At 45.6% G+C, this 17,957-nt stretch overlaps 1 protein-coding gene across 3 annotated transcripts in view; it reads left to right on the forward strand.

Annotated features, from left to right (window-relative positions):
- GRIA1 (glutamate ionotropic receptor AMPA type subunit 1) overlaps positions 1-17,957 on the forward strand; it is a 141,331-nt gene that overhangs the window by 109,108 nt on the left and 14,266 nt on the right. For all 3 annotated transcript variants that reach the window (XR_009454830.1, XM_006264269.4, XM_006264268.4), the window contains exons 12-13: positions 11,067-11,265; positions 12,205-12,452. Coding sequence is in view for 2 of the 3 variants with exons in the window: in XM_006264269.4 (XP_006264331.2) it covers positions 11,067-11,265; positions 12,205-12,452 (447 nt within the window). In the remaining variant the exon portion in view is untranslated. The remainder of the gene's footprint in view (positions 1-11,066; positions 11,266-12,204; positions 12,453-17,957) is intronic.

Genomic DNA, 17,957 nt, shown 5'->3' on the forward strand with positions numbered 1-17,957 from the left:
TTGAGGTTGGATATTAGGAAAAACTTTTTCACTAGGAGGGTGGTGAAGCACTGGAACCGGTTACCCAGAGAGGTGGCAGACTCTCCATCCTTTGTTTAAGACCCAGCTAAACAAAGCCTTGTCTGGGATGATGTAGTTGGGGCTGATCCAGGGGGTTGGATTAGATGTGACCTCCTGAGGTCCCTTCCAGCCCTCATTTTCTATGAAGCTATGATTTAGGAGAGTTTCCCAGCCTCCGGCCCCTGCTTCGGCTGCATCTGCAGCTGCTCTGACCACCTGGAGCATCTGCCTGGTTCCTCACACAGGTTTTCACTCCAGGCCAGCTGTCGGGGTGGGAGTGAGACACCACCTGAGTCCCTGCGCCCCCGGAGCAGATATGTCCCAAGAGAGAGCCGAGGTGTACGTATAAAGCTATCCGAGAGTGGCGCGTTACGTGTCAGGATTGCAGTGAGGTGGCAGAGGACACGGAGGGTGGAAATCATCAGGGAAGTCATCCACCAGCAAACAGAGCTCCCCAGGGTAGCACTTCTTCCTCTTCCCCTCCTCTTGGGGCAGAGCTGCCATTTGAAACATTAAAAAGGCACCGGTAGAAAGCAGCGGCTTCAGCTTCTCTTCCTGATACCTATTTCCGAGCTTTCTCACCGAAGCAGCAGTCCCAGCGCTGTGGGTGCTGGAGCAAAGAAGGCCACGGAAAGATTTTCTGTCCCCTTCCTCCTCTTTCATTTCATGGTTGGCTCTCTCTGATAGAAGCTCCAGCTGGGCAAATACTTGAATTTGTTTTGGTCCAGGTATTTTCGGGAGGACTCTGTGGTCATTAGCATAGCTACGACCATCAGGATTGGGAGGAACTGATTGCTTCGGCTTCCCTGAGGATCAGTGGATCCACGAAGGCTGGTCAAAGTCTCAAGCAGGCAGCATGCCTGATCCACGGCGTGGAGTGGAGCCCGTGTTAGCATCTCGGAGGAAGAGGTGGCTGATTGGATAAGGATCATTTTGGAGCTGAGCTGGGAGTTACCTTTCTAAAGACCCCATCCAGATGCATGGGATGTCTGGAAGGTCTCTGGAGAACCCCATGGTGTGTGGAGGAGTGAGCACCAACGTCCATGGGTTTTTTGCTGGGGTCAGAAGGAGCCTGTGAATGAAAGATCATGGACAGCCAGTCTCCTGTTGCACATGCCTGATGGTAGCTTTCCTCCATTTGTACCTGCAGAGCAAAGAGATGAGCTGTGCCCGGTCTCTCCATAAAGCTCCATGTTCTAGCCAGGTGGCGAACAGGTCTCCATAAATAGCCATGTATTTTGAAGCGACTGATCCGAGTAAGAAACCCATATGGTCATTCTGATGGTTGGCTACCCAGAACCATTTCTGCTTTCCCTCAGATCCACAAACAGAGGAGCAGCTATTCAGTCACTGCAGCACTCACATATAGTGCTTTTGATCTTCAGATGAAAGGCCCTAGGAAAGTGTACAGAGTTACAGAATCCTTCACTGGACTTCAAAACACTTTGCAAATGCTAATTAATTCCTGTGCGTATCCCTGTGAAGTCAGATGAGCAGTCAGACACAATGAACTGGAGAATGGAGAAGGACAGGAAGTGGAGGACTCAATAAAGCAATGTGCTATAGATAAAGAAGAGCAAATAGAAAGAAAGACACAGAGAAGGAAGCAGTGAGCACATCTACACGTGCACCATCACTGCACTGTAACTTAGGTTATGGCGCGGTAACCAAAAATTACTGTGCAGTACAGGAGCACGTCTACACGTGTGCAACTGTACTATGCAGTAAGTACATTGACTTGGGCATAAATTTACTAGCTTCATGATGCAGGTAGCAAATTTATGCCTGAGTAGGTGCTGCGCAGTAAGGCATGTGTAGATGCCTTACTGCGTAGTAACCCTGAGTGTGTGGACTGGCCTGCACGTAAGAACAGCTTACTGCACAGTAACTTTCTGCGCATTAAATTACTGCACAGTAAATGCACATGTAGATGCACCCAGTAAGACTATGATAGCTTCCAGCTGCACCAAAAAGCTGGAATAGATGGCATAGACTAGATCAAGCAGGGATCCTTTCTCCCCTATTAACATGGCATCTTTGAAGGGGGCATAAGTGTGCTAGGTATCCAACTCGCACAAGTTACTAGATGATGTACAGGTAGTCAGACTAGATGACCACATGGCCCTTTAAACTCCATGGAAGCACAATTCAGTGAGATGGCAAAAGTTAAAAATCTCCATTCTTCCCTTCACAGAAGAGGGTGGAATGGGTGGAGAGAAGAGGACAGATACAGAGCATGATTTTCTCCTTTTTTTGCATGATCTTCTCCTTTCCCTGACTCTGGGAAGTCTCTCAGTGGGAGTCAGGAGAAGCCGAGAAGAAACAGATGGGGCAAGGGAGGTGATGGCTTTCTTCCCTGTCGTTGCTCCCAAAGCCTCCTAAGAAAAATAGCCCTTGGGATTTTAGCAAGTAAAGGTGCATTAGACTACTGCTGTCATTGTTTCCCCTTTGTGGTTTGAGCCTCCCACTCTGGAAGTTCGGAAGATATTAAGGGGGCCAGGATGAAAGCAAAGGTGCTTCTGTGTCGGTATGAACCTCTCGAGAGAGGCCGGTTTTGTGGCAGAGACATTACTTTTCTTCCACATGGCAAAGGTTTAGAGGACTCGCAGAAGAGTACCACCGGTGCTACCCTTCGTCAGGGCGATAGGTTGTTGAATCAGATACAGCAAGCATGGAGAAACGAGGAAGGAAATTTATATGAAACCTGGACCTACTTAGGAGAGTAATTCATCCTAAAGAAACTACTTCTTGCCTCTAAATAATTGCAAAAAAAAAAGGAATTTGGGGAAGGAACTGTTGGTTCTACAAGGATTAGCACAATAGGTCACCCCTTAAGACCAAGGACAAGTGTTGGCACGTTCTGTGCCACCTGAATAGAGAGAGGCCCTGAGTAATGGCTCTCCCAGGCCTTTCATCTTGATTTGATGCCCTGTCCCCTGGGGAGATTTTTTCAACAAAGCTAACAAATGTCACCAAAGTGAGAAAACAAATCTCTGAGCGGCTTCTTTTCTTTAACAGTGAAAATTTTGCTCGAGGGGAAGAGGAAAGCAGCCTTTTTGGCATGGCCAAAGCTCATGACACTGCACCAATAGAGTACAGATTATTTGGCCGCTTGTTGAAGTCACCCAGAAACAAAACCCGGCGAATCAATGGGACTTCTGAGAGAGGTTATTCACTGTGTTAGCCTGAAGCTAGGGTAGATTCGCACCTTATAGACTCTAAATAAGATATAAAGAGAACACAAACTCTCTATATATGAGAATTTTGCCATAGATTTTCTCACTAGGGTCAGGTTTTCACCTGTTAAGTCTAACTGGGTCTTTATACACATGCTCCTAGGGTAGAGGGGTAAGGTCAATTAGGACAGTTTTAATTAGGGTGATATATCATGCTCTGAGAGCTGCTCTAATTAAAGTACCCAGAGCGTCACATGTATCAGCGTCCCCACTCTGAAAAATGGTGGTGGGGCACTTTAAATAAAGCTGGTCAAAAGTCAAATGCCCCCACCACCATTTTTCATTGTGGGGAAGGTGATACACGTGACACCGGAGTCTGCTGCAGTGCAGTAATTACCACACTTCAGCGATTAATCGAGTCTGCTCCAACACACTGTAATTATAGTGCACCGGAGCAGCCTCACTGCATGTGTCTAGGCATCCACTGGGCGCATCTGCATGTTCATTAATGGGTTTTTGCTAATGCACATTAAATGTAGTACCTCCATTGTGAGGTATTGGAAAAAGGTGCATTAGCCTATTTTAATGTGCATTAGCAGAAGCGCACAGTTTTTGTGTCACTTTAGTGCACATTAAAATAGGCTAATGTGCATTAAAGCACACATGTAGACATGCTCACTGTGCCTGCAGAGGTATGAGGTAGGATTAGCCCTGTTTTGTATGTGTAGGAGGAAGTACATGGGTGTAAAACAGCAGCAGGGGATTGTGGGCTCCTGAAGCCACGTGAATCATCACAGAAAGCTCTTTGGATCACCAAACTTCTTTAGCAGTGGTAGCTACCCGGTCGCCAGGAAGCCATAAGGAAATTAACTGAGCAGTCGCTTGGGGTTATGCATTAGTTATTATCTATGCACAGGAGGAGGGCAGCTGTTTTTAACTAAAATATGTATTCATTCCCTCCACAGGGAACACTGGGGAGAGAAATGACAGGGTAAAACTTCTTCATATGCGTATATGAGCGGTATTGCATTTTTCAGTGCAATTCCAGCCTCATACAAGGAAAGCAGAGTCAAGAAATGAGCAATGCGCAAATTCAGCAAGTCAGCAAGCAGTAAAAGAAATGTAATAAAAACAACACAGGGAGCAAACCCTGCATTGTAAGCATGGGTCAAATGTCACAAACCAGCCGGTCGGTCGTTCAAAACTCTACAGGAAGCAAGAAAGTATAAGAGAATAACTTCCTCAGCAGTGCAAAATCTGCATGATGGATGCTGAAAGTGCACAAAACTTCCCTTTTAGCTGGCTAGCAATCCCAGACCAGGTTTGTAACATATCCTCTGCTGTTCCTAAACCCGTTGGGCAAACCTAGAGCTGACCCTTGCTTTGAAGATGAAATTTTTATTGGCTGAGATTCACTTTGAGATCTAGGGTTTGCTTAAACGAATAGCTCAGAGTAGGCATTGAAGCTCAAACCCGTCACAGAACTAAGCCAATGCTTCCATCAGACATTGGAAACGTTTGCATCAAATCCCCTACCAGCCCCAGCAGCGGATACAGGCCAGCATTAAGTGACTTAGGGGCAGTTCTGCATGAAGGAAATGGTGAACTGAGTAGAAAGCATCGACTCAGTGTGCATGTCCAGGACCAGAAGTTGCATTTGCTCTGTAGTCAGGTGTCTAAGAAAAATGTATTCACCATTTTTTGCATAAATTAAGTCACTGACAAATATGTCAGTCAACTAAATAAGCCTTTATTAGAAATGAATTTAACAGCAAATCTGGGAAATCCTCCCAAAGCTATCATGGCTTTAGAATCCCAGATTTGCATTTCTAATTAAAAGACTGTCGGTTTAGCATAATTCTCCACAAGAAATGCATTCTAACGGGGCGGGGGGGAGAGCCGAGAAGCTCCTCAAACACTTTTCAAAGAGATTTATTCTGTATATTTCATGATGGTCTTGTTAATCTTTTTTTTATAAAATGTATTCTGGTAGAGAACCGGTGCGCTCGGTAATAAGATTGCAAAGCACATGCAAATTCCTGTTAGTTTCAGTTACCTTCCACGAGGGATAAGATCAAAGAGCAAATTGTCTGATCTGGGATTGCATTTTGTTTTAAGAAATGGGAGATTAGCTGGATGCTTTTCTCCTGCCTGTGAAGAATCCATCAATGCTTAAACTAGAACAGAGAAGAAACTCACTTCATGGGAAGACGGGCGATTTGCATTTATTCACTGTCAGAAGTAGCGTGCGGTTCGGGAGCACCACAGTCCCCCTGTCCTGCAGGAAAGGAGAGGGGGGTTTAAAATTTCTTTTAAGCAGGAGTTGAATGCAGTTCAATGGATCAAACCTGCAAGAAGCGGAGGGATTCTGAAGCTCCTGAACTGTACCATTGCTGTCTCCCTACAGATCCTGATTGCTCTTGGTCTGTCTGACTTTTGCCTGATCAGGCACAATTTGTAATTAATTCTTTCGCACCGCCAGACAAAAACTAGAGGCCGTTGATGAGGTAGGCAAGGTAAATTTGCATTGAAAGCCCGCTGGAAGGATAAGGGAAAGGAGAAATTAATGCTAACAAGGATGGATGTTGGCTGCGGCCTATGCCCGCATGACTTGAGATCCTCCGTTCCTCCTGGCTCCTCTTAAGCTTCACGCCAGTGGAGCATATAGTTCAGACAAAGAATCATAAAATACAGCAAAGCACAAAAAATATATTACAATTATACTGCAAGGCACAAGAATTATGCTGTAAGGAACTGTGCTTTGGTGTCCAGGTGTAGAAATCTTCAAGAAATGATCTGGAGCAGACGCTAGCTCTCTGATCCTGTATCATCCACCCTTAAGGCAGGCTGCATCTTTGGGCGGCAGCTACATGCAATGTTCCTGGCCCAGGACCCCCCAGCAAGGCAGGGCAAGGGGGACCACAAAGCCCCCGCTACCTTGCCCTGTCCTCTGTAAGGTCCTTCCCCTAAATAACGAGGCAGGCAGGAGCTACCTTGAGAGAGGATGCTGTGCTCCCTGGCCATCCCTGGGCGCTTTCAATAGAGGTGGCCAAAGCATTTGCAACGAAGCAGTTGGAAAAATGCAAAAATGCTCTTGGTTTCAACTATATTTGTAACAGCAAAAAAGTAAAAACAAATCATCAGCAAAAGGAGAAAGCCAAGCGATTCCCTTCAGCTTTATCACCTTGATTCCTGCGTTAAGGCATGCATGGAAATGTTAATTATTAATTCAGACAATGTTAACATTGTTTACGTATCATTTTGCTGTGTATCTTATATAGGCTTTTAATTGAGATGCACAAAGAGTTGAAATAATAATGTGGAAATCAAATGTCTTGGCTCATCAAAGGGACGCTTTTTTTTCCCCCTTGCTGAAATGACATGTTTTAGAAGTGAAGCCTCTGAGCGTTATCCAGATTTGACATTTCCAGGGTCCCAAGCCAATTTTTTGTCAGAAATTTCATTTTGGAGGAAATATTAGAATTGTGGCTTTTTTGTTCCCAGTTCACAGAAAGCATTTTTTATATCTATCGCAGGTTCCCGCAGAACAGATTCCAGTTTGAATTTCAATCATGTGCTGCAGAGAGGACATACATACACAGTTCTCATTTCCTAGAGGAACGTGAACCCAATAGTGATATTCCAGTAGTGATATGCCATTTTTGCTAGCTAGAGCGATGAGGGCAAGAGTTAACTAGAGGTGGGGAGAAGGCATGAAGTCACTATAAGCAATTATAATGGTCACAGATTGGAGGGAGTGGGACAGAGAGACTCCAGGTCAAGAGGGAATAATATAGGTAAAAGAAATCCATCTGGCTAATCTAGCTATTGCACCGTTTCCCACATCTCTAATTTAACTGAACATTAATTAAAACCTTTTGCTTCACTGTGATCTTCTTCACTTTCACAGATTTTATTCTTTTAAAAAATCCTGCTCATCCCAAGAATTAATATGATGATGAATATTAATAAATGCAAAGGTCAGGTACACACATCCAAATGTCAGGACCCATGGCACATCCTTGTGAGTGCTAAATCCTGAAAATCTCTCCTTCCTTTAACAGAGTGCTCAGTCACTGGCTCTTGTTTCAGGATAGCAGAGAGCTGACTACCTTAATGTTATGTTTGGCATGGACTAGGAGACATGAGAATACTAAATGCAAGAGAATTCAAGCCCAGGCTGTTCATTAGGGATAATTAATGGATTGTGCTGGGGCTTAAGCAGTTGGCTTAAAAAATAACCTCTGTCACTTAAGTTGAAGGTGATTCTCTGTTAGTGCTTCAGGGCTCATGTACACATCACGATTTTTAAACCAGGGACCCGGCTTAATTCGTTTGAAAACCTAGTGCGTGTAAACATAGATGTGACGCTCCAAAATAAACAAGCTTAAATGTTATAAGCCTATTTAATTTAATGAGGATTAAAACCGATGGTGTGCACAGGTGCCCTAAGTGACTTAGGAGACTCGGTGTATGTCTATAGTGCAGTGTGGTGTGGATGAACCCAAGCTAGCTTCAAACCAGCAGGGGCATGTAGTGGTACCAGTATAGCCACTATGGAGCTCAGCTTGGGCTGGCCACCCAAGAAGTCAGCTATTTGAGCAAGTTTTGACTTGCACCAAATTTTGTATTGCTGTGACTATGCTGCTGACGCGCAGGCTAGCTAAATTAAAGCTAACCTGGGCATGTCAACATAAGCTGCAGTCACAGCTGTGCATGCATAGTATAGAGAGAACCTCAATTCTGTCAATGTTCAATGAGTCATAAAAATCAAAGTGACTTTGGAAAATGGGACTTTGTGTCCAAAGTCACAGAGGTGCTTTTGAAAACATTACTCCAGGTACTAGCAAGGCTGAATCTTTTTGCTCTACAAAGGCGGTGGTGCAAGATGATACTGCATTGTAGAGGCTACTATCATTTTTTCTGTCATTATGGCTGGTAAGCGAAAACATTCTTGTACTGGGCATTGGTTCAGAGTGATTAATGTACCTCATTACCCAGATAATTCCAAGTTGAGTGCCATCTGCCTAACATATGCCAGGGGTATCAAGTCATAGGCATGTCTGGTTGAGTTGCATCTGACTACGTGATGTGTGATCATCATTGACGTTCTCCATTCATTATTGCTATCTATTTATCAGTCATATTGCAGTCGAACCACTGCACTAAATGCTCTTTAAATACACAACAGACAGCCCCTTCCCCATCAAGTTTGAAATCTTGTCAAGTATATTGCCACGTATTTAGGGGTCTGCCTTAAGGTGCTGTCTCCTAAGGTGAATATGTAGCAATGAGGACCACGTGCTGCCCCTCGACGTTGTCTCAGATGAACATCAAACACAAAGACATCATCATTTTAAAGGTCGCACAGGAAACTCCTTGTATCACCAGCTCTCATACTGAGGGCACCCTGTTCTGACATGCAGAAGAGGGTCTGTTTGTCTGTCTCTGCCAGTGCTTTCTTCTTGGGGGGAGCAGAAACCAACAGCCAATTGTTGCATTTCTATCCAGGTAGTGAGGTGCATACCCAGGAAGTCTAAGCTAGTGTTGGGAAAAGGCATTGGCCTCCTGAAGGCTGAAACCCTCTATAGGAGGGTAGCATCTGTTCAATTTCCTCTACACTATTCCCACCCCGAAGTGCCTTATCTCTTGCTTAGACCAGCGTTTCTCAACCTGTGGGCTGTGACCCAAAAGTGCGTCGCAAGAATATATGAAATGGTTGCGAACAAACTTTAAAAATGGATCGACAAATGAGTTCTCCTTTCATTCCTGCCCAGGGCAGGGGGTCGGACTTGATCTACTTAGGCCCTTTCTGACCCTACACCTAGGAAACTATGAAAGGAGGAAAATTTGTGAAATGGGGGCTTTTCCCTTACAGGCTGGCAGAGTTCCTGCCTCCAAGGGGCTGCTTGGGACCCCCCCATGCCCCACACACTGTGGGGCTGGGACCTGAGGGCAGGGGGCAGTGAGTCGGGAGTGAGGGGCGCTGGGTCGGGACTGGTCTTTGATGCTTACAAATGGGTCCTGGTGCAAAAAAAGTTGAGAACCACTGATTTAGACCACCTGTTGGTCTAGACAATGTGGGAACAAGAGATTACCTGGGTCAGGGGCCTGGACTCTGTCCAGAACTATGGATTGCATTGCTTTGAAATGTTTCACACCCAGCTCAGGTTGCAGGTGGGAATGGGTCCACTGACATAACGGAGCCACCATGCCATTTATCCCGCTGGTCGAGACAGGCTCTGGACTGAGAAAGAAGGGATGTAATGCTGGCTTGAAGCACACTCGTATTGCTGCTTGAAGAAAGTGCATAGCTCCAGCTGGTTTGACTTCCATGAGCCTGGAAGAGGGATGTAAAAAAAAAAAGAGGAGAGTTTGATGTTTTGTCCCTATAATTTACTGTGGTTGCATTTCTTGTTATTCTCTCTGTCTGGACCTTGCAAAAAACCACTGTGATGGTTCTTCCGGGAGTGTGAAGCTGGCAGAGTGTGCTGCGTTGGCTTTTATTTCTCCAACATTAAAAATGTGCAGCCTCCCTTCTGCCTTGCTAGTTGCAAATGTGTTTGGAAGAGCTCTGTTGCTGAGCAGATGTGGTCCCTGGTTTCCATTAGACGGCGTCTCTCTGAAACAGCGCTCAAAGGGAAACAATTTTAACTAAAGAGCTTTCAGGTCAGGTTGGTATAAATGAGGTGATTGCCCGATACCTGAAAAAAAGTTACTTTCCCATTAAAGGCATTTAAAATAGACCGGACAGAGCAGTAATGTATCATCCAGAGAGGTGGGTTGGAGGACAGACTACGTTAACTCGGTCTTCTCCCATCTCTAATGTCTGCGATTAGTGCCATGTGGTTTTTTCCTAGCCGAAGCAGTGATCTGTGCAGTTTTGTTTGCCAAGCTGCATTCACACGCAGGAGTCCATGGGAAACGGTGGCAGCGAGATGCTTTATCTCGTGCAAAGCCCAACACAGGACGACCTGTGAGCCTCTTTTGAAGGAGGTATTTGTATAACTGTCATGCAGGGGAGTGACCCAGAGTCTGAAAGAGATGCTGCAGAAAGCAAGGATTGAGCTTTGGTGTCTACGGGGACGCTGGTGTGTCTCATGGGGACCCTCATTTCTCTGCAAGCTAGACAGCACATTCCTCTAACACCCTGCCATACAGATGATCTGGTCTAGCGCATTTAAATGCAATTTGATTTAACATCCTCCCAAGTGACTGATAGGAAGTGAGGCCCATCGTTATCCCTGTGAAATATGAATGCCCCGTCCTGCTTCTTTCTAAATAAGCTTAATACAGGGGGAAATGGGTAAGATGCAATTGCTTGTGATGTAATGGGGCTTCCAGCCAATGAATCCCTTGAATACAAATCCAAATGCATGCTTTGAGGCCTTTTGGCTCATTTTACCATCCTTTCTAACAGTCGATAGTTGAACTAGGACGTCTTTATTGTTTGACACAGATGCATGGATTTCTCCATCACGTAGCTACAATTCAACCTTGGAATCTAAATGTTCCAGTGAATGATATCACTGTGCTTTTCTATTTGAAAATCTGAAATTACATGAATTTTGTCTGGCAGCCGTTTCCACCCGGGGGAAAAAAACATTGGGTGGATTTTTACTCAAGTCTGTTTCCTGACCAGGAAAAGACATAAAGAAGCATCCTTCTATTTGAGCGCTGAGCTGCCCAGGACATGGTGGGGAAAGTACATGTTGCTTGACAGCTTGCGATGTGGTATGAAGCCATGTACTAATCTCCCAGCTGATACCGGTGACTTGTATCTTCACCTCCTTCGTGTTAATCCTCCTCACCCTTTCCCTTCGTGTTCAGATCTCTCTCTGGCCGCATTGTGGGTGGCGTCTGGTGGTTCTTCACCCTCATCATCATCTCCTCCTACACGGCTAACCTAGCTGCCTTCCTGACGGTCGAAAGGATGGTGTCACCAATCGAGAGTGCAGAGGACCTGGCCAAGCAGACAGAGATCGCCTACGGGACCCTGGAAGCTGGGTCAACTAAAGAATTTTTTAGGGTAAGATAAACCGAGGAAGACTTTCGGGCAAAGCATCCAGTCAGCCCCCTCATTGCATTACACAAGGATGCCAGCGCATGTGGTTTGCTGAACACTGTAAATACCCTTGAAATATACAGTAATTACATGCTTCTGCAGATTACTAAGTAATTACACTTAGCAGCTCCAGAAGTAATTATCCTGTGACTCGCAACTCAAGTTTACAGAATAAGTACTATTTGGCTTGCCCTGTAATTAAATGGCACCACTTACCATGTATAAATAAGCTGCCATTACTTACGGCAAGAGCACAGAGAGCAGGGCCAGGAAGGACCATCATATGATGGCTGTCCAGTCTGTCTCCTCCTTTGCGCGTGATTTCGCCCGGCATCCTTTCCATCATCATCTTCCCTAACCGGTTCTCAAACATCTGCAATAGTGAAGAATTTATTGCCTCCCTTGAGGGTCTGCTCTGCCAGACAGTTGCTCTTATGGTTAAAAATGTTTCCTTCTTACCTCACTTCCAGGCCTTATTTCCCGGACATGCTCCCTCATCCTTGCCTTTTCTGCATCTAAATGTTTCCCTTGTTTCTCCATTGATGATGCTGTATAATCTTTACAGCCTGTGATCATCTCCTGCTACATGAGGAGGTTAAGTTCCCATTTCCTTGTGCTCTCCATGGGGCTGTATAACGTCACACATGGCTTCTTCCTTCCACCTGTGCTTCCTAGGTTCATAGTTTCATAGTTGGTAGGGTGAATGACATACATTTACCCTGAAAGTCCATGCTGTAAGTGCCCAAGAGCTCACTCTGACCCAAAGTCACCCATTAAACCACCTCTAATATAGATATCCTTCCTCAGCAAAGCCAAGTCATAGGCCTCCACTCCAGCCAAACGCGAGTCTCCGCTTCCACCTCCCGTATAACACTTGCTGGGTTTATGTTTTGCCCCGCATAGCGCTCTAAAATAGCAGTGTTTGAGAAGATGTGGACATACATGAAATCGGCCGAGCCCTCCGTTTTTGTGAGGACCACGGAAGAGGGCATGATCCGGGTGAGAAAGTCGAAAGGGAAGTATGCCTACCTTCTGGAGTCGACGATGAACGAGTACATCGAGCAGCGGAAGCCGTGCGACACAATGAAGGTGGGAGGTAACTTGGATTCCAAAGGCTATGGCATTGCAACGCCAAAGGGGTCTGCACTGAGGTAAGTAGCTTGGATTTGCTTCTCCTTGCTGTGTAGCCCAATACATCAGTGTATCCCCATGGCTCCACCTTCATTGTCATAGTAATCATGAAAGCTGCGGGGGGTCGGGGAGGCATCAACCCATCCCAGGGTGCCCAGGGGATTAAACAACGTGGCTTCCATTAAGCAGTGATGGGAGTGACTAATTTCTTCAAGCCCTTCATTTGGAAATTGGCTCCCCACTGATGCGTTGGCCACGGAAGTGGCTGCACTGTGTAAGCCGGCAGGGATGTTGTTGTCTCGTACCCGTTGATTAACTGAGCATTATTTTGAAAGGACGCTCATCCCCGGGGTGTGTGAAATGCATATCTTTGTACTGTGTGGGATGGCCCCGGATTGGCTCCTGGCTGAACCGAGGGGGGTCTCACGGTAGAAGTATTTTGGTGTGTGTCTGCAAAGAAACACGAATGCGCAGGGCCGAAATGGAAAATGAAGCGGTTTTCATCCTTGCAATTAAAACAAAATAAGGGAAGAGAGCTCCAGCCTGTCAAGGAGTGAATTTGAATGCAGCTGGCACCTTTCTGTTGAGGCCCATTCCACATTTCTGAGCTCAAACCAGCCATTGTCAAAGGCCCGTGCCAAAAAGCCAGCCTCTACTGGCAAACAAAATGTTGTCAAAGACTTCCTTTAAAGAAAAGAGAGTGAAGCCCTTCAAAAAGCACAGAATTCAGATCTTATAAATACGTTTGCAAATCCCCAGGGATATAGAAAGAGCGTTATGGAAAGCAGCTTTTCCCAGTTGCAGGTCTCCGTTTAGCCCCCTAAAGCAATGCATAGGCACCGAGAAACCCACCGTTGCTTCTTGGGAATGTAGAGAGAAGAAACGAGGGTCAGCAACGTTTCGATTTTATATGGGGCTTTCTTATTTTCTTTACCCTGACAAAGATAGTCTAAGCAATCTGCCCAGGAAGACACAGTGGACAAATAAAAGCAAAATGAGAGGGTTTTGTGGCATTAGGGATGCTAAAAAAAAGAGAAACCTGGTCTTCTTATGGTAAGAGTGATTAATAAAACTAGGGCTTTCAATTTAATTCCATTAACACTGTAGTAAGGAAAATGGCCTTTGATCCTGTATGTACTGGGATTTAGTCGTTGTTGGCCAGCAACTGGTGTAGCTACATGGGGCAAAGCCCTGCATCTACCCAAGGAAAGCTATTACTTGCACCCATGAGTTTTTTTTCCCCCACTTTCAAGCCACAATGAACATGAACCAATGCAAATAACAGCTTTCCTTCTCGGCACATGCGTGTTAGCGCCAACGCAGCTCTGCCAGTTGCTGGTGGGTGGCTGAAGGGGGCCAAGCACAGACGAGATCTCACTCGTGGAGTTAGTCCGGTCATCCTTCTATTAACAGAGCTTCCCAAGTCATGTCCATGTCACCCAACCAGCCCTCCATCAAAGGAGGACAAAACTAAGTATAAAAAATATCTATATTGTTAGAGGAAAAACCTGATGGAAAAGAATGTACAGACGGGAAAGGAGGGTAGGGCATAGTCTTTTATCTGAAAGCACCACGGGGCATCAAACACAATGGATCAAATCCAGAGTCCCACCGAAGCCAGTGGGAGGTTTTCCTCGGTCAAGTCTGAGCACAAGCTGAATGAACCGCTTGGGACCTGTGCTGATGGACGAGAAAAGGACTTGCTAAATGAATGGCGTCCTGGTAAGAAGGATGCCAAGCAATTAAAAAGATAGGAAAGCTTCCAAGAAAATTGGGAAGCCAAAGGGCCACCGTGTCCTCATTCAACGTCAGGATTCATTCACTCAGATTAGTCAGCTTGTTCTTTTGTTGGCTAGGAAAACATATTCTTTGGGACACCGTTTCTCCCCTGAGAGAATCGGCATGTCTGAATGGGGGGCAGGAGGTCCGTAAGGCAGTTTTTCCCTTCAGACATAGCTCAGGCAATGATGTGCCTTGGGTCCCTCGGAGCAGATGTGAATGCACTGTCCCTGCTTCACGGGGGCATCCCAGCTCGCTCGCTCCAACATTTATGTTCTGTCTTGCAAATATGGAAATGAGGATTCAGGACTGATGTTCAGAATAACCCCCAACGTGCCCAGTCCAGTCATTTATGGCACATGAGGAAGCCATTAAAATTGGTCTTAAAAATAATCGACCAAGAAAGAGGAACATTGCCAAAAGTCAGCTCAGTCCTCCTAGCCTAAGCCTCCCTGTAGCAGGCACACTTCCAGAGCACGGTTAGACCTTAAGCAATCGGAAAACAAAGGAAAAATGCTTGATTTTCCATTTGCCCTGTTGGTGCTTCTTTGGAACAGATGCTGTCGGTTTTCTGTCCCACGCTGTTCGTTTTGTTGCGTTGTTGTTGTTGTTTTAATTGTCCAACTTTCAGTAGTTTCTCTACAGTCGTCATGTGGTGTCTGTCTTCACTATGGGGCCCTGCACATGACAGCATGCACCAGGCGAGGTGACACGCAGGATGGTGATATTGTTGATGTTGCACCGTTAACACGGGCTCTTCCCGACGTTTAGTCCTCTACCATCCGCACACAAAAAATCTTTTGACCGAGTTTTGCAGGGCTTAGAGCCAGAACAAGCTTACCTAGTGAGGCACATGGGCTCCCACAGGACCTTCTGCTGGACCTACCCACCTTGAAGTGAAGATGCAGGCAAAGCCACTGGATTGCTACAAGTCCTCCAGTGACCTTCCCACAATCCCCTCTGAAGGGCAGATCAGTTCTGTCGTGAGCACAATGGACTGGGAATGAGGCCTAGAGCAACTCAGCTCAACGAACCACAAGATATTCCTCAGGTTGCATACGGGCAAGTGCAGAAACAGAAAGGCATAGTCATGTAGGTAGGTCTTTGCAGTGGGGATGATCATACCCAGGTGAGACTAAGACCCAGCTGTTAATCACCTGACTAAGGTGCGGAGGGTAGAAATAGCCTAAGGAGCAGGTCCTATTCCTGGCAAGAGAACTTAGGGCCCCTGGTCTTGTTCCCTTTCAAGTCAACAGGAGTTTGGCCATTGGCTTCAGTAGGAGCAGGACCACTTTCAAAAGACGGGACGTTTTCTCGTGATTTTCCCAGAAGGGATAGGCATGTCAGGTATGTTCACAGCAAAAGCCCGGTTCATTTTCATGGCAAAAATGGTGGGGTGGAAATCATCATTTTAGCTGAATTTTAAAAAGATAAATTTTATGATACTTCTTATTTGAATTATTTTCCATTAGAGAAGCTTTAACTAGCTGTCATTAATCGTTTAATAGTACATCGGGATAGCGAACGTTAGCGCACAACATATAAAAAGCTGCCCCCACAGCTTGGTTTGATAAAGGATGCTACATCCTCCAAGCCAAATGAGGCATCCGCACCATTGCATTGCTCCAAAGTCTTCCTGAAGAAAGCGTGGGAAAGGAGCACAGCTTATTGGTAACCCAAGATAAGTTAATACACTGCCAAGACCCAGACAGCCTGTATTGCATTGACAGCACAACCGTATTGACCTGATCATATGCAGTCAATGCTCAAAAAGCCCATTTAAAAGCCCATGGCTCCTCGGAGGCTCATCAGCGGGGCTATTGGGAGGATTCGCTTACCAGCCAGACCCACGGTATCAGAAAGATGGATATCTGGCTTGAGATGTACATACCAGCTCTCAGTTCTGGGGTGCATAGTTGTCCACAGACTCTTTCTCCTACATTTTGTGCGTGATAGCAGAAAGCATTTGCACCTGGATGTCAGAGAATATCTACAGCCCCTTAATCCCCACAGTAACATATTTGTGTGTGTGCAATTGTGTATGTGTGTATACCTGTTGGGCCCTCTTTTATTTCTTCCAAAACATATTGCTTCTCTTTATGTGTTTTGAGGGCCAGGTGATTGGATTTCAGGCCAGATTTAATCTTTTTTCCTCCTTATTTTCTGCATGGAAGCCACAAGACGGCAAATAAAATGTTTTCAGCAGTCAAAGTTGCACTTGGAGGCCTGCTCCTGATCCCACTCAAGCCACAATAAGGATGTTGACACTGACTTGAATGGGAGCAGGGTGGAAAACCCAGATACAGCCTTCTCCTTGCAATGCATGGAAACCTGCCTCCCAACCTGTTCCTTTAGTATGAACAGCCCAGGGCATTTTGCCCCTAGATTAATTGGATTACCCAGCATTCAGAGGGTCGGTCTAGTGCATCTAGGATCAAAACTGTGCCATAAAAGCCAGGTGATCAAAACAGAGGAAAGGGAATGAGAGGGGAAAAGAGAGGAAGGTCTAATTCACGTTTTAAGAAGCAATAGAGATGTTGTAAGAAAGAAGAAATGGGAAAGCCTGAGTTTGAGAATTGGGGGTGCCCGTCCACGCACTCCGCACCCTAATTAGATTGATTAAATGAGTTGGATTGATTTAAGCTAATCTAATTAGGTTAATTAGGTTAATCGAGTCTGATAAGATGTTCTAATCAGAACGCTCCAGCGCGTTGCCGCATCAGGCGGATTCAGCGTCCCGCCTTTCAAAATGGCAGCTCTAACTAAAACTTGTCCAACGAGCTTTAGTTAAAGCACCCCGGCGGCCATTTTGGAACACGGGGCACTGAATACACATGACGCTGCGGCATTTTAATTAGAACCAGGAGCCACTCTAATTAAAACACCCTCCCCCCCGCACCCTGGAGCACGTGTGTAGGCCTTACAGGAAAGCAGGCGCCAGAGGCACCTAAACGGGTGTGTCAGCCTTTCTAAGACTGATGAGCAAATAAAAATGTTCCCTGTCAAAAGTTCACCTAGAATGACATGTTTTGGAGAAATGTCCTAGGCAGCTAAATCTTTTATCAAGAAACCTGTCATGGTGAAGTATGGGAGGCTCTGTATACTCCAGATGAACTGGAGTGAGAATCCGTTATTTTAAATGACACCGTTAAATAAAACATATAATGTGTGATACAAAATATCACATTAGTTATCTTTATAGCCAGGAAGTCCACAAAGAATTGACTGTGCTAATTGGCTATTCCTTCACAGAAGTTAGCTATTCCTTCGTATCATTGCTTAACAACATCCCTTGCAGATGGTGTGCTAATTAACCTTTATTCTGCTTTGGAAGATTGAAATAATTTTAGTGTTACTTAGAACTGAATGCTTCCCTTGGATACACCCGTCTGCTTCCATTGACTACATCTGACGTTTTACTTTGACCCTGGTGGTGTTATCTAGAGACAAGGAAATAGTGGGCCAAATTCATCCCTAGAACAGCTGCCAGATGTCTCCTCTTGGACGGGCAAAAAGCCATGAGCATGGCTCTTTGCATTTCAGTCTTTCATGACAAGAGCTCGATTGTTGCCCTTTGGAGTGAAACAGGTTTGATCCCCAAAGAGTCCGCACAGCACCCCGTGGGTCTCAGTCCCATAAAGTAATCCCCATGGCAGGATCTCTGTGGTTCAGGGAATCCCACTGGAGTCAATGAGACCCCACCCAGGTAGAAGGATCTGCCCACCCCCAGGCCTTTTGAGCCATAG

This window comes from Alligator mississippiensis, chromosome 9 (assembly GCF_030867095.1).
Source record: "Alligator mississippiensis isolate rAllMis1 chromosome 9, rAllMis1, whole genome shotgun sequence".
In the NCBI taxonomy this organism is placed as follows: Eukaryota; Metazoa; Chordata; order Crocodylia; family Alligatoridae; genus Alligator; species Alligator mississippiensis.